Source organism: Anolis carolinensis, chromosome X, assembly GCF_035594765.1.
Source record: "Anolis carolinensis isolate JA03-04 chromosome X, rAnoCar3.1.pri, whole genome shotgun sequence".
NCBI lineage: Eukaryota > Metazoa > Chordata > Lepidosauria > Squamata > Dactyloidae > Anolis > Anolis carolinensis.
The window spans coordinates 2523805-2550719 of NC_085847.1; the positions used below are offsets into that span (position 1 = coordinate 2523805).

Genomic DNA, 26915 nt, shown 5'->3' on the forward strand with positions numbered 1-26915 from the left:
GTGTTTTCCTACACAAAGCCACAGCCGGTTGTTGTTTGCGGATGCTGTTTCCCAGGGCTGGGACTGGCACCTGCTTCCCCTGCGGTTGGAAGGACACCTTGCCAGCAACACCACAGAGCAATAAACAAAGAGGGGAAAGCATTTTCCGGAAGCAACGTTTTCTCTCAACATGCGGCATATCTAGCTAAAGCTGTGACAGTGCAGATCCCAAAACAAATGAGGTGAGTAGTTCTCCCTTTCATCCATATGAATGATAGCCTTTTCCAGGCAATTTTAAGGTCCTTCAATGCAGCCTTGACAGTGTTTGGATGGCCATGGCTCCTTGTGATGGGATACTAAGACCTGTAGGTTGTCCTCACCAAACTACAACTCTCAGGATCCCATTGCCTTGAGCCACGGGGCAGAAAGTGGTGTCAAACTGCATTCATCCTAATGACAAAAAAATGAGATTCGGTTTTTGAGATGTACCAGTTTGGGCAAAGGTTTTCAGAAGTGGCAGGAATGGGCCTTTGGTAAGTAGCACTAAGATGGAATTTACACCAAAGATTGTCCTGATTAAGTTGATGACTGAAGGCAGATTCATAAAGTAGAAACAAGCCACTGATTTTATGTGAAACTCATAATTGAACCTGTCTGCTATGGAGTTATAAACTTTGTCCTGAGGATTTGCTTTAGTCTCAGTCGGTATATGCATCCATTGACTTCAGTACAGGTTGCACATCCCATTTTCCAAAATCTGAAATTCTCCAAAATTGTCCACCTGAGTGGTTGGGATAGTGGCACCTTGGCTCTCTGATGATTCAGTGTACTTTCAAACACATTATTTAAAACAGTGTATCAAATGTCCTTCAGGCCATATATATACATGTGTATGAATTTCATGTTTAGACTTAAATCCCATCTCCAAAATCTCTCATTATGGATATACGAGATATATATGATGATAAGGAGGAGGAATGGCTCAGCCTAGTTGTTGAAGCTAATCACAAATGGAGACCAGATTTGTCCAAGACGTGTTGGGAATTTGGTGGGACAAAATGGTGCTCCTCCCATGCGAAAGGCACATGACTTGTCCACAACAAAAACAGAGGACCACCAAGTCAGTTTAAGGGTCAAGGAGCAAGCTAGCCTTCAAAACCAACTGCTTCAGGTGGCACCCATTCATCCTCATAGCACACTCAACCATCAGCCAGATTACTCTGGGAGCTGCAGTCCTAAAAGTCACTTACAGTTGCTTCCAGCCATTCAAGTCTCCAAGTGACATGTCCAATGTTCCATTGTGACCTCACCAGATGACATCTGCAATTCACTCAATTGCTGGGAGACCGGAGACCAAGCCAGACTCAAAACTCCTTGAGTGGAGCACCATCTCAAAACCCATAGGACCACCTCTCTAAGTCCTACTCCGTCAGGAAGTTGGTATCCCCACCCATGGATGATGCTGCCGTGCTGAAGAAGAAAGGCTATATCCTAGGAGGTAGTCTAGGTGAAAGTTCCTTTGCCAAAGTCAAGTCGGCCTACTCGGAGCGTCTGAAGAGCCAAGTGGCCGTCAAGATCACAGACAGAAGGAACGTCCCCACTGAGTTCTTGGAGAAGTTCCTGCCTCGGGAGTTGGAGATCTTGTCCACCGTCGACCACTGCTCCATTGTCAAGATCTACGAGATCTTTGAGACCTCTGGGAAGGTCTACATTGTGATGGAGCTGTGCGTCCAAGGCGACCTCTTGGAGTTCATCAAGAGCAACCGGGGGCTCCCCGAGGAAGTGGCTCGCCGGATGTTTCGCCAACTCTGCTGTGCCGTCAAATATTGCCATGACTTGGATGTGGTGCACCGGGACCTCAAGTGTGACAACGTCCTCCTAGACAAAGACATGAATGTCAAGTTGTCCGATTTCGGTTTTTCAAAGCGGTGCTACCGAGACGGGGATGGTCACATCGTTCCCAGCCAGACGTTTTGCGGGTCGGCAGCGTACGCTGCTCCAGAAGTGATCCTTGGCATCCCGTACCACCCCAAAGTTTATGATATGTGGAGCCTGGGTGTCGTGCTCTACGTCATGGTCTCCGGGTACATGCCATACGACGACTCCAACGTCAAGCGGATGCTCCGGCTCCAGCAGGAACACCGGGTGATCTTCCCTGAAACATTGAGCATCGAATGCAAAGATCTGATTTTCCGCATGCTGCAACCTGATGTTGCTCACCGCCTCCAGATTGAAGAAGTCTTAAACCACCCTTGGGTGCAAGGGAAGCGGCTGAAGAGATTTCGGTAAAAGCAAACATGCAATTTTATCAGGAATACTTATTGCTTTGAAAAGTGCAATAAATAAATATTACTTTCTTGTTCTAGAGCAATACCGTGCTGTTCTTTTGTATTTCATAGTTACTGTCCAACTTAGAATTTTCCATCAAGGTGGCTTCCCATTCCCAAGAAGAGAATGGGGTGACTTATGGGCCGTATAGGACCAGCTAAGACACACACATGCCCCAGAGCTGCCCTCTGGACATCCACCATCATAGGGAGTAAATGACCACAAAACCCTCCTGATTCCCCATATTGAGGAAATTTGGAGTGAGTCGGTTTTTTGTACCTGAAATTGCCTATTTTCTAAACTGGAGCATGTGGCCATTTCTAGGTTGGACAAAGTGTGTGAGCACATCCGGTAAGGGCTCAAGAAGTTTGAATACAGGTCAGAGGTAGCCTCCAAGTTCTCCACCCTTCTTCTGAATCTAGGGGTGCATCTACACTTAGAATGAATGCCGTTTGATACTACTTGAATTGCTCAAGCTCCACGATACGGGATCCTGGGAGCTTCACAATGTCTTTAGCCTTCTCACCAAAATTCTACTGCTGCTGAGAACAACCCTGGGAGTCAGTCACCCAACTACTTCACTTTTCCTCTGCCTTATCTTTCAAAACGATGGAAATAATATTGTATCACTTTTGGTCGCAATTTTGAGAGGGACTAAAAAGTCAATGGAGGTATTTGGAGGTAGTCCAGAGTTCTAGGTTGCCTGTGGAATGGGAGAGTGGTATTTATTTATTTGTCTTAGGAATTATGTATGGTTTGGAGGTAAAATTGCCTGAAAACTTAGAAACAAAACTTAGGAGGCTTTGGGAGACTAGTGGAAGGGTGGGGGGGGGGGGCAGCTTTGCTAAATGCTTCTCTCCTACGAAATCTGTTGGGGAAAGAAAACATGTCAGGCCATGTTCCATGGAATAATGTGGAATAAAACAGTGATGGAAAACCTTCGACAAATGGTGACCCCATGAATTTATCAGGGTTTTCTCTGTCAAGGAATACTCAGAAGTGGTTTTGCCATTGCCTTTCCACGATCCAGGTCAGAAGAGAAGTGCATAGAAAACATCTTCAAGGAATTGCTGAAGGGGCTTCAGTCTCTCAAGCAAAGTGAGCCTTTGAGTAGACTCCAGTCCAAAAGCTAAAAAGCAAGAGCTTTGTTGTTTCTCTCCCGTAAGAACAGGATGGCAACGCAGGAGAAATTCCTGCATCCGTCCGGAAACAACTGAGATCTTGCACCATCTAGGGACTATGCAATGCAATGGCACCATCGACCCAAAGCTGTTGTTCACCTGGCTGAAAAGGCAGGTTGGTTTTCCATGAAAAAAAAAAAAAGATGACCTGCACTAATGGACATCCAAATTTCTCATTAGTCCACTGCTCCTAAGCACGTGGGATGGGAAGGAGGACAAAACCATAAAAGGGTTGTTGTATGTCTTTCGGGCTGTGTGGCCATGTTCCAGAAGTATTCTCTCCTGACGTTTCACCCACATCTATGGCAGGCATCCTCACAACCTCTGAGGATGCCTGCCATAGATGTGGGCGAAACGTCAGGAGAGAATACTTCTGGAACATGGCCATACAGCCCGAAAGACATACAACAACCCTGTGATCCCGGCCATGAAAGCCTTCGACAACACATAAAACCATAAAAGCTTCTTTGTCATGTGTTTCTTATTACTAAAGATGGCAACTTGACCAAGGTGATCCAAGGGGCTTTCATCGTTGAGCAGGGATTCAAACCCAGAATCCTGGTCCAACAATAAAATGACAATATCAAATGAAGTCTAAAGATAATGTAGAAGGGGGATTTCCACTGATGTTGTCACACAGCGCCCATCCTTTTTCCTACACAACCATTCAAAGGACAGCAGCACTTTCCACTTTTTGCTCTGGCAACCCATACAATTGGTGTGAAATGGCTAAGGAACGTGTTTTTCACCCCCACTGTATCCGGAAAGTACTTTAGTACGGCAGTAAATGTGGTCCAGGGTTCTTTTGAAGTTTCTTTAGCATAAAAGTAAAAATGCGATCTTTCTTGGGGATTGGATGAGTCCAGTATCACCTATGAGAGACACAGCAGCCTTCATCTTGGGCTGGGCTTTTTTGCAAAGCAAGGGGTCTCCCAGGAGCTTTCAAAAAGACAGCAGCTTACTTTCAGATGCGTGGCTTTATGTGCAGCTCACGTTCCTTTGAGCAACCTCTCTTTGGCTCAAGGGTACCTTAAGTTTGGAAAGAAACAAAGCATTGGGAATTGTATTCATTTGTCTTGTATTTCCTTTAAGTGAAAGGTGCCTGGAAAGCATGTTGGAATGCCAGGCCTGTAAGAGGGGGAAATAAATCCCCTTACCCTGCTGTGGTCCTATGAGAAGCATGAACAGAACTCCAGAAGTATCTTTTTGGCAATTTATTCCCAAACTGTCAATTGCATGCCTATGGGAATCGAAAGCCAAGTCCATATCACCCTCCAAGTTGTGTTGGTCAGCAATGGTTATGCGGACATATGTTGTCTTGTTTTTGTGTACCTTCCATGCCCTCTTTCTTGATTTGATGTGGCACATCTTTGGCTCCAAAAACTTAGGACCACTGTCCCTTCCACTTAACCGTTATGGTATGGGAGTCTCCTGTGTTTCATTTGACTCAGAAAGTTTTTATTTCCTTGAAGCAAAATCCATGGCAGCTCTGATGGTTTGTGAGAGGAAGGGCCTTTTCATGTGTGTTTATGCATCTTCCAGTCGTCTGTCAATTTATGGCAACCTCGTGAATTTCATAAGAGTTTTCTTAAGGATTACTTAAAAGGTGGTTTGGCCAGTTCCTGCCTCTGAAATATACATATATGCTATTCATACATCTGTGTATAAAGATAAGAACACCCGAAGCTTTCAACAATGCTCAGGACTGTTATCTCTGTTCATGACGGCCCTTTGTATTAGTTCTGACAACAGCTCTAAATGGATTGCTCAATTGTCTCCAACAACTTTGTGACATCATAAAAGAACACTGAAAGTTCTGCGGCTCTCCAGCGTACGAGAAGAAGTCACGTCATTTCAGAGGCCCATCTTGGAATGGGCTTGAATGAAGCCAGAGGCTAGAAGGTGGAGCTCAGATATATGATGCTCAGCCACCTCATACATATCGGTTAGGGGCTGTCTTGGGCATCATGGATGATGCAGAGGTTCTGAAAAGGAGAGGCTATGTTATGGGAATCAATCTTGGCGAAGGATCCTATGCAAAGGTGAAGTCGGCCTACTCAGATCGGCTGAAATGTAATGTGGCAGTCAAGATCATCGATAAGAAGAAAGCGCCACGGGATTTCCTGGAAAGGTTTCTTCCCCGAGAGATTGAGATGTTGGCCAGAGTGAAGCACCAAGCCATCATCAAGACTTATGAGATATTTGAGACCTCAGATGGGAAAGTCTACATTGTGACCGAACTTGGGGTACAAGGAGACTTGCTGGAGTTCATCAAGAGGCGAGGAGCTCTCCCGGAAGATGTCGCTCGGAAGATGTTCCGCCAGTTAGCAGGGGCTATCAAGTACTGCCATGAGTTGGACATTGTCCACCGGGACTTGAAGTGCGAGAACCTTCTGTTGGATAAAGAGTTCAACATCAAATTGACAGACTTTGGCTTCTCTAGACGCGTGGCTCGTGATGAAGAAGGCCGGGTCATGCTCAGTAAAACCTTCTGTGGATCTGCAGCCTATGCAGCCCCAGAGGTGCTGCAAGGGATCCCTTACCAGCCTAAGATTTATGACATATGGAGCATGGGCGTTGTCCTCTTCATCATGGTTTGCGGCTCCATGCCTTACGACGACTCAAACATAAAAAAAATGCTCAAGCTTCAGAAGGAACACCGGGTGCACTTCCCCCGGTCCAAAGTGCTGACAATCGAATGCAAGGATCTCATTTACCGCATGCTTCAACCCGATGTCTCCCGCCGATTGTGTATCGATGAGGTTTTGATGCATGTCTGGATGCAAGAACCCAAATCCATTTCGGACACCACACTGGCAAAAACTGGCGAGACTTCTCATCAGAACCAGATGCGGGCCTTATACGGCAAAGAAACGGGCGCTGAACCCTCAGACAACGAACAAGTGATTCAAGAAGAAAGGCATATTGATATGGATAAACTCTCTGAGCATGTGCAAAAGCCCTCAGTCTGAACAGGCCAGAGACCTCGCAACAACCCAAAGATGATGGACAGTGGCTATCTGCGGCTCATCTTGAAAGGTCTCTATGCTAAAAAAAATAACAAAGGGAAAAAACATTGTGAAAGAGATTAGGGAAGAAAATAGGGAAGAATGCTTTTTCCAACATCAAGCGCTTTCAGATTTCCATCCTGGAAACCACCAAAAAGCCCATAAACATCTGCCCTGCTCCAAGTCTCCACATTTATGAGTGGATCAACATTGGAAAGAGAGAAATTGGCTCTCCCCCTCTTCCCTGTGTTCATCTTCTCAAAACTGAAAATAAAATCACCTGTAGATTGATTTTGCTGTAATCTGTCGGGCCTGATGGGCCCGATGTTTTTGTGAGGTCTTTTGCATTGCATCCCACCAGCCAGAAACCTAAAAAGTGAAACGCTAACTGTCCTCTTTCCTTTGAATTATCAGCAACATTGAAATACACATTTTTGCCAGATTAAAAAAATATATACCAATATAATAGTGGGATTTCCAATATAATAGTGATGCTGGTGAAATAAAGTTTTTAGGAGATATAAATAAAATGCATCTATTATTTTAGTGCCGCAGTGTGTGTGTGTGTTTCTCTGTCTCTGTATTTTTTAAAAGGTATCGTCCGCTTCAGTAGTGGGCAAGCAACGCCCATCGTTCCTTAGCAATATCTGCCTTGGGGCTTCTATGGTATGCCATTGAGTGTGGAAATACTATTTAATTTCTAGATACCAGAAAGCAAAGGTGGGCACCTGCCAAAGGTTGGAAAATTGCATTGGCTTTGCATGGCACTCGCATAGCCAGAAAGTTATGATTAATTCATCGCTATCCCATTTTTTTGGCCTGCTTTAAATACATCCGGTTTTTCCCTCTCCTTCCCTTGTCTTCAGTTTACTTCAGTTGCTACAAACCAAGTCCAAATCTTGCCCTTCCAGTTGGCTCAGGGAAAAGCAAAATACTGCAGGCTCTCCTGGCTTGTGTGGCATTCCACACTGATAACATATACCACTTTGACCATAATGGCAGGTATACTTTACTGGGCTGCGGATTTAGGTAGACATGAGACCTGAGGGACCCAGGAGATGCCTTTTCCTCACCCCTCCAGTGGGACAGTTTGGTGAGACATTTTCAATGCTGGTTCCTAAATATCGACCCCACGTGGCAGCAACAAAAGTGGGTCCTTTGCAAAAGGTCACCTCCAACCTACAGAAGGCTTGTCATAATCAAGCAAAATCAGTACATTGTTGAATCAGTTGACGATTGTAAGACCGGAAGGATTGTTAGCTTAGAAGCGCTCTGCCTATAAAAATATGTTTCTGGAAGAAGTTTGTCAGTGGCCGAATCACCCATTTTGCAGGTCAGTATCTTAGATTTGGACACATTTCTATCATCTACCTAAAGAGCTGGGGCAGTGTAATATTTTGAGTGCCAGAGTACAATACCAGGTGATCAGGGTTTGAATCCTTGCTTGGCCACAGATAAGATATCAGTCACATTCTGGTCCCTGTGTGTTATCTTGATCTTCAGACTAAATAACGGAATAAAGATGTAGTAAATAAGTAAAGCAGTCACTGTGGTGTGAGTTTTGAAAAACGAGGTATTCAAATTGAATGCCGCTTCACATACATCTAGCCACAGATTGAGTGAGAAAGCTGTTTCCATTGGCTTCTACATTGCTTCCGTATCTGGCTTGAGCAAGACAGGTTTATTGGCTAGCTCCTCCTCTCCAGTTGGCTTTGTGACATCATGTGGACACATCACACCTTAAACAATGTTCCTTCTACATCATCCAGCTTCCAAGAACTCAACAGTGCCTTGATGATCACCCGCCATTGAATACATGCCAACTTGCTTGATACGTATGTCCACCACGTGGACAAACATATCATAATAGCTGCTAAGATGATGGACGATGCTGCTGTCCTCAAAAAAAGAGGCTATGTCATGGGAGGAAATTTAGGAGAAGGCTCTTATGCGAAGGTGAAATCGGCTTTCTCTGAACGTCTCAAGTTCGACGTAGCTGTCAAAATCATCGACCGAAAAAAAGCTCCGTCAGATTTTCTGGAGAGGTTCCTTCCGAGAGAAATTGACATCTTGGCCAGAGTCAACCATCGGTCCATCATCAAAACCTATGAAATCTTTGAAACTTCAGATGGCAAAGTTTACATCGTGATGGAGCTTGGCGCCCAAGGCGACTTGCTGGAATTCATCAAGACCAAAGGGGCGCTGCCTGAAGACATTGCCCGGAAGATGTTCCGCCAGTTATGTGGCGCCATTAAATACTGCCACGACAATGACATTGTCCATCGAGACTTAAAATGTGAAAATCTTCTCCTGGACAGAGAGTACCGAATCAAACTTTCCGACTTTGGCTTTTCGAAGCGCGTGGTTCGGGACGAAGAAGGCAAAATTATCTTGAGCAAAACCTTCTGCGGCTCTGCAGCTTACGCGGCTCCAGAAGTGCTTCAAGGCATTCCCTATGAGCCCAAAATTTACGATATATGGAGTCTAGGGGTCATTTTGTACATCATGGTCTGCGGCTCCATGCCTTATGACGACTCGAACATTCGAAAAATGCTGCGGCTCCAGAAGGAACACAGGGTTCACTTCCCCAAGTCCAAAATCCTCACTGTGGAACTGAAAGATCTCATTTACCGCATGCTCCAGCCTGATGTGGGACGGCGTTTACGTATCGAAGATGTGTTAACCCACATGTGGATGCAGCCCCCAGCTAAACCCCGTGCGGACGGGAAAGAAGGAGAGTGCTCCCGGACTTTGACCGAACACAGGACAGCATCGAGGATAGATCCAGAACCAGAGGCCAAACCAGGACCATCTCCAGCCCATGTGGAGCGAGAAGAGGCAGCAGCCGAAAAGGGGAAACGGGATGAGCCGGACTTTGAGGTAACAGACCTCTAAGGCCAAGAGACAAAATAACTGCCCTCAGTGCAACCAGGCAGCCCCAGGTTGTCTGAACAAACCAACAGGCAGGGAGGTCTGAGGAGAAAGGTAACCATTTTTATGGAAGAAACCTTTGGAAAGGGAGAGAGACTAAACGGGGGTGGGGGGGGGAGAGAAAAGCTTTCTTTATAGCGCTGTTTTAAAGCAATTCAATTAAATATTTTCTAAATTGAGACCTACTTTGCTGTCAGTGTCAACTACTTTATGATTGCACCCAAAAAGTCATGTGTTGGGGACTGGCAGCATTGGAAAGACTGCCTCAGAAGGTAGCTTAGATCCCTCCTTTCTTCTCATTTTATAACAATGACTGAAAACCCCATTCAAAAAGCAAACGTAGTTTGACCAGTTGAGTCAGCAGGAAGGAGACTAGAGGAATCATGCCCTTCCCAGTAGGCTCTGACAGAAGCAAACTTCTGCAGCCCCTCTCTCCCCAGCTTGTGTGTTGCTTCTCACAAATCACTTTTTCCCCCTTGATCACTCTCTGGTATTGCTTGGCTACATGAGTCCTACTTTTTGGTCGTGACATATTGGGCTTTTACCATGCTGGGCAACTTATGACCTTGTTAAACTGCAACTCCAACAGGTACTTGGCAGTCCGGATGCCAAACACACTTGCCCGTAGACATATCTGCCCTATTTTTCTTTAATTCTGAGGATAACAGAAACCTCTTTATCCCATTGATTTATCAATGTTCTCTTTTGAGACACAGTTTACGATTAAAGGGAAGGTCAGTCGGGATCCATGCCATCGCAACAGCCCAAAAGCCATTCCCTGCATACGCGAAATGTTTCACTCCCAAATTGTTTCCTGTACATTCATTTCTCTTTCAGTAACCCAGCAGAACCATTGAATTCAAATCTTTGCCAGGCCTTTATTCAAAGGCTTTCGGTGATCAATAAATAAAAAAGACCTGCCATTGAGTCAGATTGGCGTCCAAACGCTGCCGCAGCCATCCAAAACAATTCAGAATGCATCCAAGGGCCCAACAATACGGCAGCTCTAGTCTTTTCTTGCCTGGTGTCAGCAACGCCCGGGATACAAGGAGCTTGAGTTGTGCTCAGTAAAGGCTACTTCTGCCACCACAACACAGGATTAGATGGCAGATAAACCTGTGTAGAGAGGCCAACTCCTCCGGCTGAGTCTCACCAGCTCCGCGGGACCCCACGAGCGACCGCAGGGCTTAGAAGAAGTCCGACGCTTTGCGCCTCTTTGGGAGCTGCAGCAGGTTGTCTGTGATTGAGGCCGGATCCTGGTTCACCGGTGTCTGGGAGAGTGTCCGGGGCGTGGGGGTGACGGTGGGCGTCTGGGGGCCGCCCGCTGGGGTCTTGTAGCCCGGGGTGCCTAAGTGGGCCGGGGAAGGGGTGTAGCTGGCCCGGAGAGCTTTGTCGGTGAATTTGCTGGCAGTCCTGTTGACCAAGCGCTGCAGGGCCGGAGACATAGCTGGGCTGAGTCCTTTAGGAGTGAGGCTGAAATTAAAAATAGCACACACATACTTTAGGTTAGGCCAGTGATGGGCAACCTTCGTCAAAAAACCTAGCATGACTTGGGTGGTGTGACACTTTGAGAAAAAAACCATAATTTCACAATATGTATACAGTAGAGTCTCACTTATCCAACATAAACGGGCCGGAAGAACGTTGGATAAGCGAATATGTTGGATAGTAAGGAGAGGTTAAGGAAAAGCCTATTAAACATTAAATTAGGTTGTGATTTTACAAATTAAGCACCAAAACATCATGTTCTACAACAAATTTGATAGAAAAAGTAGTTCAATATGCAATAATGCTATGTAGTAATTACTGTATTTACGAATTTAGCATCAAAATATCACGATATATTGAAAACATTGACTACAAAAATGCGTTGGATAATCCAGAACGTTGGATAAGTGAGTGTTGGATAAGTGAGATTCTACTGTAGTTTAAATAACAAAAATGTATAATTGTAATATATAACTGTATTTCATAAATCAAAAACTATTTACTACCATTAATTCCATGTACAACAATCTATGGTACTTCTTGCATTTTAAGCTTCACAAAGTTTCCACACTTGATTTCTCTCTATTCTAGTTTCAATATAGTCATGAATAATGAATAATATAATATAATAGTAATAATATATTATACTACAATAATAATAGAATAATAAAAGAATGATATAATATAATATAATATAACGATATAAAATATATGAACAGGATAATATAATAATGGGATATAATAATAATCTATATAAATGTACTGTTCATTTGTAGGATGGAGTAAACAAAAAAACAACTGGATGAAATGACACCAAATTTGGCCAGAAAACACTTAACAACCCAAGAGGTGACCACCGTGTGTCAGCAAAAATGGCTAGACATGTCAGTGCTGACACGCGTGTCATAGGTTCGCCATCACTGGGTTAGACAAACCGCTAGAGCTTGGATAAAGAACCATTTCAGAGGCTGACAATTTCATTTTCTTAGAGGGCCAAATCAGCCTTATGTTTGCATTTGAAGGGCCACTGAATCCATGGACAGAGAATCAATGGATACAGAGGACCAATTATAGTGTTTTTTAAAAATATCGTAGTCAGTGCGCTTTAGTTTTTGCCCAATAGAAATCAGATCCACAAGCCTTGTATCTCAATTCAAATCCCACTCTCCTGACTAAACAGAACAAACTGCAGCCTTTCAAATGTTTCTATATCTCAACTCCCATCAGCTCTAGTTATGTCTTTTTTATCGTGTCAGCAGTGACTTGAGAACATACTGCAAGTGGCTTCTGGTGTGAAAGAATTGGCCGTCTACAGAGAAGCTCCCCCGGGAGCTGGGAGGCTTCTCTCATGTCTCCGTTATGATGTCTAATGACAAGGAATACAGGGATTGGAGTCCAGCATCTCCAATTACTGTATCATGTCCATAAAACGTGTGACTGAGATGAACAAATCTGCTTCTGATCTATGTCCGTTACCGCCAGCTCCTTATGAACTGGCAATTTCAAAACGAAACGTAACTAAACAGCTCTCAGAGTTCAGAGTTTTCTTTTTGCAAGCTGCCATTTCTTTCGCCTGACAAGAAGGAAAACCTCGCTCACCTGGCCAGGTTCTCGGTGACTCTCCGTAACGCTTCCTGCTTCTTTGCCCGGTTTTTTGCGGCTGCCTCATTGGCCATCTTCAGCCCAAGCCTCTCTCTGCGGCCAGGCTCCAGAATCTACAAAGACAAGAGTCAGGTTGGGGGCCAGTGAATTTCGGAGAAATATTTTGCATTATGTCACTTGAGAACAACAGTCCCCAAAAAGGTGCACTCTGAATGTGTTTCACTGTAATGGGAATTCTGGATCCCAAAACATCTGGAGAGTAACAGAAGAGGGGAGAATAGTTTTGTTGTACCTTAAGGACAAGCTAAACCCCAGCTTCACAGGAGAACTGTCCAATACCTTGAATGCTGGTCCGGGGGTCCTGTCCACGTAAGGTGTGTCGGAGCCTTCGAGCCGCAAAGGGGTGCTTTCTATTTCCCCCCAAGTCATCAGAGGAGAGTCATTCACACCTATGGAGAGAGTTGTACAAGTCAATCTAAATCAGTGGTTCCCAAACTTATTTGGCCTGCCACCCCCTTTCCAGAAAAAAATATGACTCAGCGCCCCCTGGAAAGGGGTGGGCGTGGCTTAGAGGGGTGGGCGGGGCTCCTGCTCAAGAGGGTGGGGCTGAGTCTCTCCCCTAGTCCAAGATGCAGGGCTGCGACAGGAGGTGGGCCGGGCCACAAATGGGCGGAGTTACGAGCTCTGAGTCAGGGCTGAGCATCTATCCCTGTCCTGTGGCGCCTTCCAGGACACATGGGGCAGGGCTAGAGGAGGTGGTGGGGCCTCTTCCCAAGTGCCTGACGGGGCTGAACCTCTATAACCCGCCCCCGTGTTCTAACAAGCGCCTCAGGGAAGGTATATAGAGGCTCAGCCCTGTCTCGCACTCTTAGGAAGAGGCCCGCCCCCACCCCTAGCCCCGGAGAGGTATAGAGGCTCAGCCCTGTCTCAGGCTCTTGGATGGAGGCCCTGCCTCGTTTCCTAGCTCTGCCCTCTGTCCCAACAAGAGCCTCAGGAGAGATATAGAGGCTCAGCCCTGTCTCGGGCTCTTGGAAGGAGGCCCCGCCCCCTTCCCTAGCTCCGTTCTCTGTGTCCCAACAAGCGCCTCAGGAGAGGTATAGATTCTCAGCCCTGTCTTGGGCTCTTGGGAAGAAGCCACACCCACTCCTCTAGCTCCGCCCCCTGTGTGAACTAACAGGAGCCTCAGGTGCTCAGCCCTGTCTCCAGCACTTGGGAAGAGGCCCCGCCCCTCCTCTGGCCCCGCCCCTGTGTCCGAATAGGTGCCATCATCACCCCCCTGGATCGCTCCAGCACCCACTTAAGAAATCACTGGTCTAAATGAAACACGGCTGTGCAGGGGCTTAAAGTGTGTCGGGCCACAATGTGAACATTTGCACACTCTTCTTGAAAGTCACCTTGGAGAAAGGCAGGATATAAATTAAAATGAATAAAATAAGTTCTATCTCTGCCTCAGACGCCCACCGCCTCCCAAGAGGCCCCTTCCACAGCCCACAGAGAGGAATTAATGCTTCAAAAGCGAGATTTGGGGAAAGCGGTTAGCAAACGCAACCAAGGGGATCAGCTCCGCTTTCCTCCGCTACCTCCGCCCCGGTAATCCCTGCATTGCCGCAGTGCCCTGGGTCCTTGCGACAACAAGGAAATCTCTTGGACACACATTGCCTTTGCCGTAACAAGCTTGCCCTAAAGTACTCCTGCACTAAGACATAAAACAACACAATCGCGGGTAAATATTGATTCTGTCGGTGTGCCGTTCGTTTGGTCAAAACTTTGGCGGCGGATTTTATCTACCTGATCTGCCAATTGAGGGCCTCAATTAGCAGTGTCGCTCTCATTATGTGTGTGTACTCAGGGGCTGAGCATTTAGCCGTGCTTGCTAACAAAACAGTTCTGCTTTGCTGAACAGCAATCCCATTTATTTATGTACTTAGCGAATATACTAATGCACAGGTCGCCCTCATGTATAAGTTTATTTACTGTGTCAGAAGCGAATTGAGGATACAGTTATCATGATAATAACTCACATATAAGCGAAGGGCAAGTTTTAGGGCCAAAACTACAGATTTTAATATGATCCATAAGACAAAGTTGATTCTAAAGAAAAGGAAATACCGAGGACAATTTCCGAGAGCCAGAAGGCTGTGTTAATGGTTTTTCTTCTCTTACTGGTTGTAGAAAATTGAGGAAATAAAACCATTAGGAGAAAATGTAAAACCCTTAAACTGGGTACTTTAGATCTATATGTAGTCAATGTTTAGGGTATGTTTTTTATATTAGGAAAATGTACCGTATATACTCGAGTATAAGCCAACCCGAATATAAGACGAGGCACCTAATTTTACCACAAAAAAACTGGGAAAACATTGACTCCAGTATAAGCCAAGATACCAATAAAATTACATTAATTGAGGCATCAGTAGTTTAAATGTTTTTGAATCTTTACATCAAACTGTAATTTAAGATAGGACTGTTAACTCTGATTAAATCATTATTTTCATCTTCTTCAATGTAAATGTGCTTATGTATCCTTTTAATAATAATAGAGTGAAATAATAAATGTAATAGTAATAATAATAAATGCAGTAAAATAATAAATGTAATAATAAATAGAGTAAAATAATAAATGTGACAATACAGCAGAGTCTCACTTATCCAAGCCTCGCTTATCCAAGCTTCTGGATTATCTAAGCCATTTTTGTAGTCAATGTTTTCAATATATCATGATATTTTGGTGCTAAATTCGTAAATACAGTAATTACAACATAACATTACTGCATATTGAACTGCTTTTTCTGTCAAATTTGTTGTATAGCATGATGTTTTGGTGCTTACTTTGTAAAATCATAACCTAATTTGATGTTTAATAGGCTTTTCCTTAATCCCTCCTTATTATCCAAGATATTCGCTGATCCAAGCTTCTGCCGGCCTGTTTAGCTTGGATAAGTGAGACTCTACTGTACCAATAATAGAGAAAAATAATAAATATACCATGTATACTTGAGTATAAGCCGACCTGAATATAAGCCCCCCAGGACCCTCACCCGAGGATAAGCCAAGGAGGGTTTTTTTCAGTCCTAAAAAAGGGCTGAAAAACTAGGCTTATACTCAATTATATACAGTATCTATATCCTCCTACATATGTATCCTTTTAATAATAATAGAGTGAAACACTAAATGTAATAATAAATAGAGTAAAATAATAAATGTATTAATAATAATAAAAATAGAGTAAAATAATAAATGTAACAATACCAATAATAGAGAAAAATAATAAATATACCATATATACTTGAGTATAAGCTGACCTGAATATAAGCCCATCAGGACCCTCACCCGAGTATAAGCCGAGGAGGTTTTTTTTCAGTCCTAAAAAAGGGCTGAAAAACTAGGCTTATACTCGAGTATATACATTTGTTTTTGTCTTTGTATTGGTTTTGTCTTATGGTTTGCATTCATGCTTTTTCTGTTTGTTGGATTTTGTGTCCATTTTTCTAAATAAAACTTATCAACAATAATAAGAGGTGGGGACAGTTCCTTTTTGGATAGGAGTTAAAGCACAGTGCTTACGTTGACTTATGAGTAAGTCAACAACAGTGTTTTGGGCTGATCTTGTGACTAAAATTTCAAGAATTATACATGAGCTTTTTTAATGCAATATACAAGTCTTTGTCTTACCTGGCGCAGGGGACGGGGTGGCCACAAATCCATAGCCATTAACCTTGGGGGATTCTTGGGGGATGAGTTCTTTCCCATCGGGGCCAACTTTCCCCTGCTTGTACTAAATTTAACAGAGAGAGAGAGAGAGAGAGTATTGCTAAGCAACCATCACACTGGATCTTAAAAGCTGAGCCTACCATTTGATAAACATGCTTTACAGACGTGTGACATTCTGACATTTCTTTAGAAAATCCAAAGTCGCTCAGAATCAGAGGGAGAAAAACACTATTCAGTGAAGAAAAATGAAAGACATAAAATCCGAGGCAGATCAACACAGTTAAGTCCAAATTAAGGGGAAAGAATCAAAAACGTAGATTACATATTGGGCTATTGGGTTATGACCTGTTAGGATCACAACCTAATGGGGATTATGACCTGTTAGGATCATAACCTATTGAGGAGCAGAGTTTCAGAGGTGTTGCTTTAGCTTATTGGGTAATGGAAGATCACTGGGTGCATAAATATCTTGTTTCTATTCAATACTCTCAGCACACAAAGGTTCAAGTAGACAAATATATTTGTTTTACACATAACTTCATGTATTTAAAAGATACAGGTACATTTCTTGTCAGGTTAAACTTTAAAACGTTTCAGTTTGTATCTTTAACCTATAATCTCTAACAGTCTCTTCAAAACTATATTGCTTTGAACAGCTCTATTTTATAACAGTCTACTTCCAAGGAACTCGGGTCTTAACATCTTCTAACACTGGCTTCTGCACTCAAAACAGACTCAAGCCTCAACAGTCTTCTAACTCCTAACACTGGCTTCTGCAGTCAAAACAGACTCAAGCCTCAACAGTCTTCTAACTCCTAACACTGGCTTCTGCACTCAAAACAGACTCAAGCCTCAACAGTCTTCTAACTCCTAACAATGGCTTCTGCACTCAAAACAGACTCAAGCCTCAACCGTCTTCTAAAACCTAACACTGGCTTCTGCACTCAAAACAGACTCAAGCCTCAACAGTCTTCTATCTCCTAACACTGGCTTCTGCACTCAAAACAGACTCAAGCCTCAACAGTCTTCTATCTCCTAACACTGGCTTCTGCACTCAAAACAGACTCAAGCCTCAACAGTCTTCTAACTTTTTTTACATAGTCCCCCGTGTTCTTTAGCACTGATGTTATTGATTGACAACTCCCATCACTTTGGATTACCCACCATGTAGATTATCTCTCACATCCTGCCCTTCCTGTTGTTATAATTGTATTTTACTTGTTTTATACTTAATGTACTATTTTTACCTGCTATATGTTATATGTGCACCCTGGAGTGCCTTTGTAAGCTGCCTCTAGTCCCTTCGAGGAGATAGTGGTGCGATATAAATAAAGTTTATTATTTTTATTATAAATGACTAGCTCCAGTGCCTCTCTCCTGTTTAAATGGTATTTAATAGACAGCGGGATTTTAAGAAACTCTGTTTAGAAGCTAGTTAGATTGGATTGGTTTTCCTCCATCGACATGATTTGGTTTCTCCATTTGGAAATCTGGGAAACATGGGAACCAAACTAGCAAAACCGACACATGAAAGGCCTGTTTGGTCCAAGTCCACTTTCTTGCTCCCACCTGAGCATTGAGGGCAGCTGCCTGCTGGAGCTGGGTTTTGCTCACTGCTTGGCTGAACGGATCTTTCAGGAAGCGGGTGTTTTGGTGGACCACTTCGCGCGGCTTTTTAAAGACGTCTTCCTCATCGGGAACGCCTGCAAAGACAAACAGGTCACAACATACTCCCCATAATGAGAACGGAAGGAGACCCTACAGATTCCAAAGATGGAAAGGAACAAACAGGCACCTTCTGTCCCTTATGTGTGTCCTTTACTAATCATTCCCAGCTTTCACTGGAGACACCTGTTGTCCCTGCTTGCCTCACCTGGTGGGTAGTACATCAGGGAATTCTTTGCTTTATATTCCCATGTCTCGACTCCAGCTTTCCCATAAGTCAGGGCCTGCTGCTCTTCTGTGGAGGGAAGGGCCAGCTGTTCTTGATGCCGCTGAAAGAGACATTGAAATGTTAAGACATGGGGCCAAATCTCCATCACTGGTGCTTTGTTATTATGTGGGAAAAGGATGTACCAATGGTTCCTTTTCACTAAACGGGTGTAGAAAGCTGAGAGAATATAACCACCAAAGAAGAGAATTTAAAGCCCTTAGATTAGATAACATAAGATTGTTTATAGTTATTGTTTCCTTGATGTTTACAATGTACAGTAGAGTCTCACTTATCCAATGTTCTGGATTATCCAACGCATTTTTGTACTCAATGTTTTTAATACATCGTGATATTTTGGTGCTAAATTCGTAAAAAGGTAATTACTACATAGCATTACTGCGTATTGAACTACTTTTTCTGTCAAATTTGTTGTCTAATATGATGTTTTGTTGCTGAATTTGTAAAATCATAAACTAATTTGATGTTTAATAGGCTTTTCCCCTAATCCCTCCTTATTATCCAACATATTCACTTATCCAACGTTCTGCCGGCCCGTTTATGTTGGTGAGACTCTACAGTATTATTATTCTAGAAAAAGTATTTTTATTTTTTTGTTTGTGTATGTTTGCATCATTTTGTTTTAATCTGTCTTAATAAAATCAATCATAAAAAATACTTTAGATTTTTTGTGTGCAGAGAACACACTCCCCTGCCCCACAAATAATGATCAATTACATATTTATCCCATTTTAATTCAAGACAGTGTTGAACGCAAAGAAGGTCCACATAGGTAACACCCAATCCAGACACGGAGCACTGTGATGGCCTAACCTAGACCTACTTTTGTGTGTGTATATATGTGTGTGTGTGTGTATATATACATACATACACACACACACATATATATCTATATACAGTAGAGTCTCACTTATTCAACATAAACGGGCCGGCAGAACGTTGGATAAGCAAATATGTTGGATAATAAGGAGAGATTAAGTAAAAGCCTATTAAACATCAAAATAGGTTATGATTTTACAAATTAAGCACCAAAATATCATGTTATACAACAAATTTTACAGAAAAAGTAGTTCATTACACATTAATGCTATGTAGTAATTACTGTATTTACGAATTTAGCACCAAAATATCACAATGCATTGAAAACATTGACTACAAAAATGCGTTGGATAATCCAGAACGTTGGATAAGTGAGACTCTACTGTATATCTATAAATATCTGTCTAGATCTAGATAGATAGATAGATTAGATAGGGGTTGGTGCTCATCTCCATTTCTAAGCCCAAGAGCCGGCGTTGTCCGTAGACACCTCCAAGGTCATGTGGCCAGCATGACTGCATGGAGCGCCGTTAACTTCTCACCGGAGCTGTACCTATTGATCTACTCATATTTGCATGTTTTCAAACTGCTAGGTTGGCAGGAGCTGGGGCTAACAGCGGGCGCTCATTCCGCTCCCGGGATTTGAACCTGGGACCTTTTGGTCCGCAAGTTCAGCAGCTCAGCACTTTAACACACTGTGCCACCAGAGGCCCCAGATAGATAGATAGATATAGATATATATCTTCACTATCTTTTCACACACCTTTAAACAGTATTTTAGATGTTGTGAGAAAAACAAAATATATACTTCAAGCCCTTGTTCAGGGACTCTTGCTCAGAAGAGACCAAGTTCAAAAGCTCTCCTTCTGAATGGGAAGTACTCTGAAAAACAACTTCTCTGTGGCGTGAGCAATGGAGGACAAAGCCTTTTAAGAGATTAGAAAGACAAACTGCTTCCTCACCTGGGCAAACTCCTCTTCGGCTTCGTACAGCCACGAGTGCCTCGCTTTCTCCTTCTCTTCGGCTACTTCCATGATCTGCTCAAAGGACGCATTATCCTCGCTGGTGTGCTTGGCCAGGAAAGTGTCTAGGCTGGGCAGGACACCTTTACTGTCTTCTTCCCCGGCTTCCCCTGCAGGAAAGAGGAATCACAGAATCCGCCTTCTGCCATGTAAGAAAAGCACAATCAAAGCACCCCCAAGAGATGGCCACTCAACCTCTGCTTCAACGCTTTCAAAGAAGGAGCCTCCACCAGACTCCAAGGCAGAGAGTTCCACTGTTGAACAGCTCCCCTTACAGTCAAGTTGTTCCTCCTAACGTTCAAGTGGAATCTCCTTTCCTATAATTTGAACCCATGGCTCCATTGAGCCTTAGACTCCAGGGCAGCAGAAAACAAGCCTGCTCCTTCTTCCTCAAGATATTTAAACATGACAATTACTGTATATACTCGAGTATAAGCCTAGTTTTTCAGCCCTCTTTCAGCCCGGCTTATACTTGGGTGAGGGTCCTGGTTGGCTTATATTTGGGTCAGCTTATACTTGAGAATATATGGTACATTTATTATTTTTCTCTATTATTATTGGTATTATTACATTTATTATTTTACTCTATTATTGTTGTTACTTTTACATTTATTTTACTCTATTTTTATTATTATATATTATATAGCCTCAGGTGGCCTAGGGGATAAAAGCCTTGTGACCGAAGGTTGGGTTGCTGACCTAAGGCTGCCAGGTTCGAATCCCACCCGGGGAGAGCGCGGATGAGCTCCCTCTATCAGCTCCAGCTCCATGCGGGGACATGAGAGAAGCCTCCCACAAGGATGGTAAAACATCAAAACATCCAGGCGTCCCCTGGGCAACGTCCTGGCAGACGGCTAATTCTCTCACTCCAGAAGCAACTCCTGTTGCTCCTGACACGAAAAAAAAATTAATACATTATTTTACTCTATTATTACATTTATTATTTTACTGCATTTATAATTACAGTAGAGTCTCACTTATCCAACACTCGCTTATCCAACGTTCTGGATTATCCAACGCATTTTTGTAGTCAATGTTTTCAATATATCATGATATTTTGGTGCTAAATTCATAAATACAGTAATTACTACACAGCATTACTGAGTATTGAATGACTTTTTCTGTCAAATTTGTTGTATAACATGATGTTTTGGTGCCTAATTTGTAAAACCATAACCTAATTTGATTAAAGCTTTTCCTTAATCCCTCCTTGTTATCCAACACATTTGCTTATCCAACGTTCTGACGGCCCGTTTATGTTGGATAAGTGAGACTCTATTGTTACATTTATTATTTTACTCTATTAATTATTATTATTACATTTATTATTTTACTCTATTATTGTTGTTACTTTTACATTTATTTTACTCTATTTTTATTATTATTAATACATTTATTATTTTACTCTATTATTACATTTATTATTTTACTGCATTTATTATTATTATTATTACATTTATTATTTTACTGCATTTATTATTATTATTATTACATTTATTATTTCACTCTATTATTATTAAAAGGATACATAAGCACATTTACATTGAAGAAGATGAAAATAATGATTTAATCAGAGTTGGACAGTCTTATCTCAAATTTGAGCTTTATGTTAATATTCAAAAACATTTAACCTACTGATGCCTCAGTTAATGTAATTGTATTGGTATCTATTTTTATTTCTGAAATTTACCACTCCTGGCTTATACTTGAGTCAATGTTTTCCCAGTATTTTTGTGGTAAAATTAGGTGCCTCAGCTTATATTCGGGTCGGCTTATACTCGAGTATATACGGTATGTCTCCTCTCAACCTTCTCTTCTGCAGGCTAAACAAACCCAGCTTGGCCATATTCTTGACACTTTATATCCTACATCCACAGCATTCCCTACATCTAACAAGCTTGTAACTCTATTGAAAAAATAGTTTTTTTTAAAGTTATTTCTTATGTTTATCAACTCTCAGATAAAGCCTGAGAGGGGAAGATGCAGCCTAACAAACTGCTTAAGGTCTGACTTCTATACCAAGGATGCTATCTGGAATCTTTTCCATGCAAACACACACACCCTATCCTTCAGTTCCCTTTCAACATTGGGAATTAGTAGAAGGAATCACATCATTCTCAGTGGGAAAACAACAATTTGAGCAACCCATGTCCCTTACCTTCCTCCCGAGTCTTCACTGGCACTTTGGGCTTGTTCAATATAGCCGGGTCCCCAGGGTGAACCTCTGGCGTTTCAAATGTTGCTGGAGTAACATCTGTTCAAAAAGGTTTTCAAAAAAAGGGAAATGTGCAGAAGTTAGGAATACTTTAGCAATACACACCATCACCCTTTTCTCTCCTGAGAGACATTGTGTTTTTATGGCACCAACCACAAATTCGTATCGGCTTATCATGAATGGGCGGAAGGAGCTAAACAAAGACATAGCCACCTTGAGTCCCCATGGGGAGAAAAGCGGGGTATAAATATTTAATAATAATTTTAATATTATTATTATTATTTTAAGTAACCAGCAAGATATCAGGAAAAATTCATGGGAATGGAAAATGTAAGATTTCTATGCCATAACCTGACAAATATTGGTTTTTCAGTGAAACGTAAAAAGGAAAGTATGGTATATAATAATGGTATATAATTTTGTAGCTTGTATAACAAGTGCCACTAAAAGTTGTTTATATAGAAAATAATATTACATTACCAACGTAGTATTCACACATTATATACCATACTTTCCTTTTTACGTTTCACTGTAGATTATAGACATCTGCGTTTTGAGTTAAATATTGGTTTTCACTCATGAAAACCCTTTGTGCTTGCAAAATTTAAGTCATGAAATAGAACAGCTATCATATAGGCTGGAGTCATACGCAAGGCACAACAGATTTGAGAAATCTGCATCGAATTCAGAGCAACTAAAGTGTCCAACTTCATGGCGCGTATTTCGTGGGAAGATGCCAGAATATCCTGTCACCTGATGCTAATTTTCTAAACCATATGCACCAATACAGGTTTATGAACAGAAATGTCTCATAAAAATGCGCTTTAGGGTAAAATTAGCAAGGAATGATATGTTCAAGAAATTTGCAAGCATCAACCACAATTGGGTCTGAATGCCCCAATTCTTACATGGCGCCGGTGTGTCTTTGGACGACTTGCCCAGGGAAGAGCCAAATTTGATGGCGATCTGCCTCATTTTCTCCAAGTCGCCGCTCTCTTCGGCCTCCAGGTAGTCCTTTTGAGCTCGGAGCTTCTCCACATCAGGGAAGAAATCCCTTTGGATGATTTTCTCCAGGCTCTACAAAGACAGGAGTTCACAATTTGGGTTTCTGATACAATTAGGAAGCATGGAAGCTGCAGGTTTTAAGTAGCTAATGAGAAGACCATAAGTAATACGTAAAGCTAGAACTGCCAAGCTTTCAAGCAATGTGTTGTGTAACTGTGGAGCAGAGCAGACAACTCCGCATCTGTATGCTTGTCCTCAGTGTCCTGCCTCATGTACAGAGGAAGAATTTGTGTTGAAGGCTTTCATGACTGGAATTACTGGGTTGTTGTGCATTATCTGGGCTGTCTGGCCATGTTCCAGAAGCATTCTCTCCTGACGTTTCACCACATCTATGACAGACATCCTCAGAGGTTGTGAGGTCTGTTGGAAAACTAAGCAAGGGAGGTTTATATATCTGTGGAAGGACCAGGTTGGGAGAAAGAACTCTTGTCTGTTGGAAGCCAGTGTGAGTGTTGTATTTAATCACCTTGATTAGCATTAATGGCCTTGCAAGCTTCATTCCTGCCTGGGGGAATCCTTTGTTCGGAGGTGTTAGCTGCCCCTGATTGATTCATGTCTGGAATTCCTCTGTTTTCAGAGAAAGAATTGTTTGAGGCTACAGACAATGCGATCACTGTTGCCAGTTTTTGGTTAAAAGATATTTAGCCACTTGTACTCCTTCTATTTTTTTAAAATCAGTTTTATACCAATTTATGCAATGCTTTTGATACGAAATCAAGATGAAGAATTGGACAGATCCGGGTTCAAACTTAGCCACAAATCAGGTTTTATTTTTCGTGTCAGGAGTGACTTGAGAAACTGCAAGTCGCTTTTGGTGTGAGAGAATTGGACATTGCCCAGGGGACGCCCGGGTGTTTTGATGTTTTTACCACCCTTGTGGGAGGCTTCTTTTATGTCCCCGCATGGAGCTGGAGCTGACAGATGGAGCTCATCCACGCTCTCCCCGGGTTGGATTTGAACCTGGCAGCCCAACCTTCAAGTCACAAGGCTTTAACCCACTGCACCACCGAGGGCTCCACAACTCGGGTTACATAGAGCCTTTCCACACAGCCCTATATCCCCACGTCCAAAAGTCAGATCAATACACCTTCCTTCGCTCAGGTCCCTTTTCTCATAACAAATTGCCCATCCGTCTCCCACCCCTTCGGTCCAGGAATGTTTACACTTTGTCCTTTGACCCAAAGCACTTTAGAACTATATAATTGCACCTTAGTTTTGGTGGCCCCGCCATGCCAACCCCTCCACCAACCTGGTGGCCCATTTTATTTTATTTTAACTGATTTTATTTTTAATTGATTTATATGTTACTGTATCATTTTTGTTAAGGTAACTGTTTTGCCATTGGTTGACCACCCTCATTATAATTCTATTCTGAATTTTACTACGTCCCTCTTATCTGGGTATTTTAATCTAATGATTCTATCTTTATATTGCTGCTGCAATCCCCCCAACTATGAAGTTTGACTGAATTTTATTGGTAGTTGTTTGATATTATTACTGTTGTGTTAACTTTTGTTTTCTTACCTTATTGTGTTTTAACCTTTGTATATTGTGCTAATGTATTTGTGTTGTTACTTTTGTAACAATGTGAGCCGCCCCAAGTCCCTGTGGGGAGATAGTGGCGGGGTATAAATAAAGTTTTATCATTATTATTATTATACAACATTGTATGACACAGGAAACAAGATAGATATGCTGGATTTCGTATCACAAAATCACAAGTTGAACACTTCCCAAGTGTCTAGGACTGTGTGATGTACTATTATTATTATTATTATTATTATTATTATTATTATTATTATTATGTTATTGTATGACACAGCAAACAAGATAGATATGCTGGATTTCATATCACAAAATCACAAGTTGAACACTTCCCAAGTGTCTAGAACTGTGTGATGTACTACCGTGTTTCCCCGAAAATAAGACAGTGTCTTATATTAATTTTTGCTTCCAAGGATGTGCTAGGTCTTATTTTCAGGGGATGTCTTATTTTTCCATGAAGAAAAATTCACATTTATTGTTGAACAAAAAAAAGAACATTTATTATATACTGTACAGTAGTTGTCATCATAAACCAGTATAACCAGACAAACTGTGAATCCTATCAAGAATTTCTTGTTACTACCATTATTTCCATGTACAACACTCTATAGTATGTACATGTATCAATCCTGCATGCTCTGGTGTTCTGTTTGGCAGGTGCTGGGCATGCTTCCAAACAAAAACTTTGCTAGGTCTTACTTTTGGGGGAGGCCTTATATTTAGCAATTCAGCAAAACTTCTACTAGGTCTTATTTTTTGGGGATGTCTTATTTTCAGGGAAACAGGGTATTATTATTATTATTATTATTATTATTATGTTATTGTATGACACAGCAAACAAGATAGACATGCTGGATTTCATATCACAAAATCACAAGTCGAACACTTCCCAAGTGTCTAGGACTGTGTGATGTATTTTCGGATGATGCGCGCAGATCCCAGTAGGGTGGCCTTTTGCAGTTTTATTATTATTATTTGTTTAACTGCTGATTTTACTGTGTTTGTATTGCAATGTGTTTTAACTGATTTATTGTTTTGTATTTCGGGCTTCTGAGCCATGTAGCCGCCCCGAGTCCCTGCCGGGAGATGGTGGCGGGGTAGAAAAATAAAGTTATTATTATTACAGTAGAGTCTCACTTATCCAACATAAACAGGCCGGCAGAATGTTGGATAAGCGAATATGTTGGATAATAAGGAGGCATTAAGGAAAAGCCTATTAATCATTAAATTAGGTTATGATTTTACAAATTAAGCACCAAAACATCATGTTAGACAACAAATTTGGCAGAAAAAGTAGTTCAATACGCAGTAATGCTATGTAGTAATTACTGTATTTACGAATTTAGCACCAAAATATCACGATGTATTGAAAACATTGACTACAAAAATGCGTTGGATAATCCAGAATGTTGGATAAGTGAGACTCTACTGTATTATTATCATCATCATCCCAGGAGTGTGGATCATCTGCCTTGATATTCTGGGTTATAGGGCTGTGTGGAAGGGCCCTGAGTTTCATTAAGAGAAGAAAGTGGGACATCAATGGTATAACAGTCCTTGGGGGCGCATCTACACTGTAGATTTAACCCACTTTAAAAACTATGGATCCTGGGATGTGTGGTTTGGGGAGGCAGGATTGTGAAAGTGGTTTCAAGCTACGGTGTAAGCGAGGCCCCGGGCCTCCTCCGCTCACCTGGATGTAGCTGTCTTCGTCCAGGACCCTCTTGCCGCTCTTGGGAGGCCCAGGGTCGGCCTCCTTCACCGCCACGACGGCGCGGGCCTCGGCCTGGACCGGCACTAAAGCCCCCGGCTTCTCCATGGCCGACTAGGCCTCGACGTTGCCCCTAGCAACGCAGCCCGAGGCTCTGCCCCGTCCCAAACCAGGCCGCAGTGCGAAAGCACTTCCGCAATGGACGGCGGCGGAAACGGAAATGGCTCCCCCACTGTTTTGTTTCTTTTGCGGATTGGTCGCTTGCCCGTAGAGCTACACTGAGGTGAGAATGACGCGTGCGCCCCGATTTCCGGGTTGCTTTGGGCCTGGCCCCCAGTGGACGCAGCGAGAATGCAATG

The 26915-nt window shown here is 42.5% G+C and overlaps 4 protein-coding genes across 4 annotated transcripts; 3 read left to right on the forward strand and 1 right to left on the reverse strand.

Moving 5' to 3' along the window:
* Positions 1 to 1307: 1307 nt before the first annotated feature.
* Positions 1308 to 2346, forward strand: LOC100554245 (testis-specific serine/threonine-protein kinase 2-like). Its single transcript, XM_003225106.4, has one exon. It carries the CDS (start codon positions 1432 to 1434, stop codon positions 2266 to 2268), a length of 837 nt encoding a protein of 278 aa, XP_003225154.1. The 5' UTR covers positions 1308 to 1431; the 3' UTR covers positions 2269 to 2346.
* A 2768-nt stretch (positions 2347 to 5114) lies between these two features.
* Positions 5115 to 7042, forward strand: LOC100561511 (testis-specific serine/threonine-protein kinase 1-like). Its single transcript, XM_003225142.4, has one exon. The coding sequence runs from the start codon at positions 5456 to 5458 to the stop codon at positions 6458 to 6460; it is 1005 nt and encodes a 334-aa protein (XP_003225190.1). The 5' UTR covers positions 5115 to 5455; the 3' UTR covers positions 6461 to 7042.
* A 1128-nt stretch (positions 7043 to 8170) lies between these two features.
* On the forward strand, positions 8171 to 9612 carry LOC100554441 (testis-specific serine/threonine-protein kinase 1-like). Its single transcript, XM_003225107.4, has one exon. The coding sequence runs from the start codon at positions 8375 to 8377 to the stop codon at positions 9389 to 9391; it is 1017 nt and encodes a 338-aa protein (XP_003225155.3). The 5' UTR covers positions 8171 to 8374; the 3' UTR covers positions 9392 to 9612.
* A 673-nt stretch (positions 9613 to 10285) lies between these two features.
* Positions 10286 to 26780, reverse strand: ess2 (ess-2 splicing factor homolog). Its single transcript, XM_003225143.4, has 10 exons — positions 26539 to 26780; positions 23144 to 23312; positions 22179 to 22274; positions 19961 to 20130; positions 18102 to 18222; positions 17798 to 17931; positions 16190 to 16292; positions 12857 to 12966; positions 12515 to 12630; positions 10286 to 10900 (listed from the first exon to the last, which is right to left on the reverse strand). Exons 1-10 carry the CDS (start codon positions 26662 to 26664, stop codon positions 10615 to 10617), a joined length of 1431 nt encoding a protein of 476 aa, XP_003225191.1. The 5' UTR covers positions 26665 to 26780; the 3' UTR covers positions 10286 to 10614.
* Between the last annotated feature and the right edge of the window lie 135 nt (positions 26781 to 26915).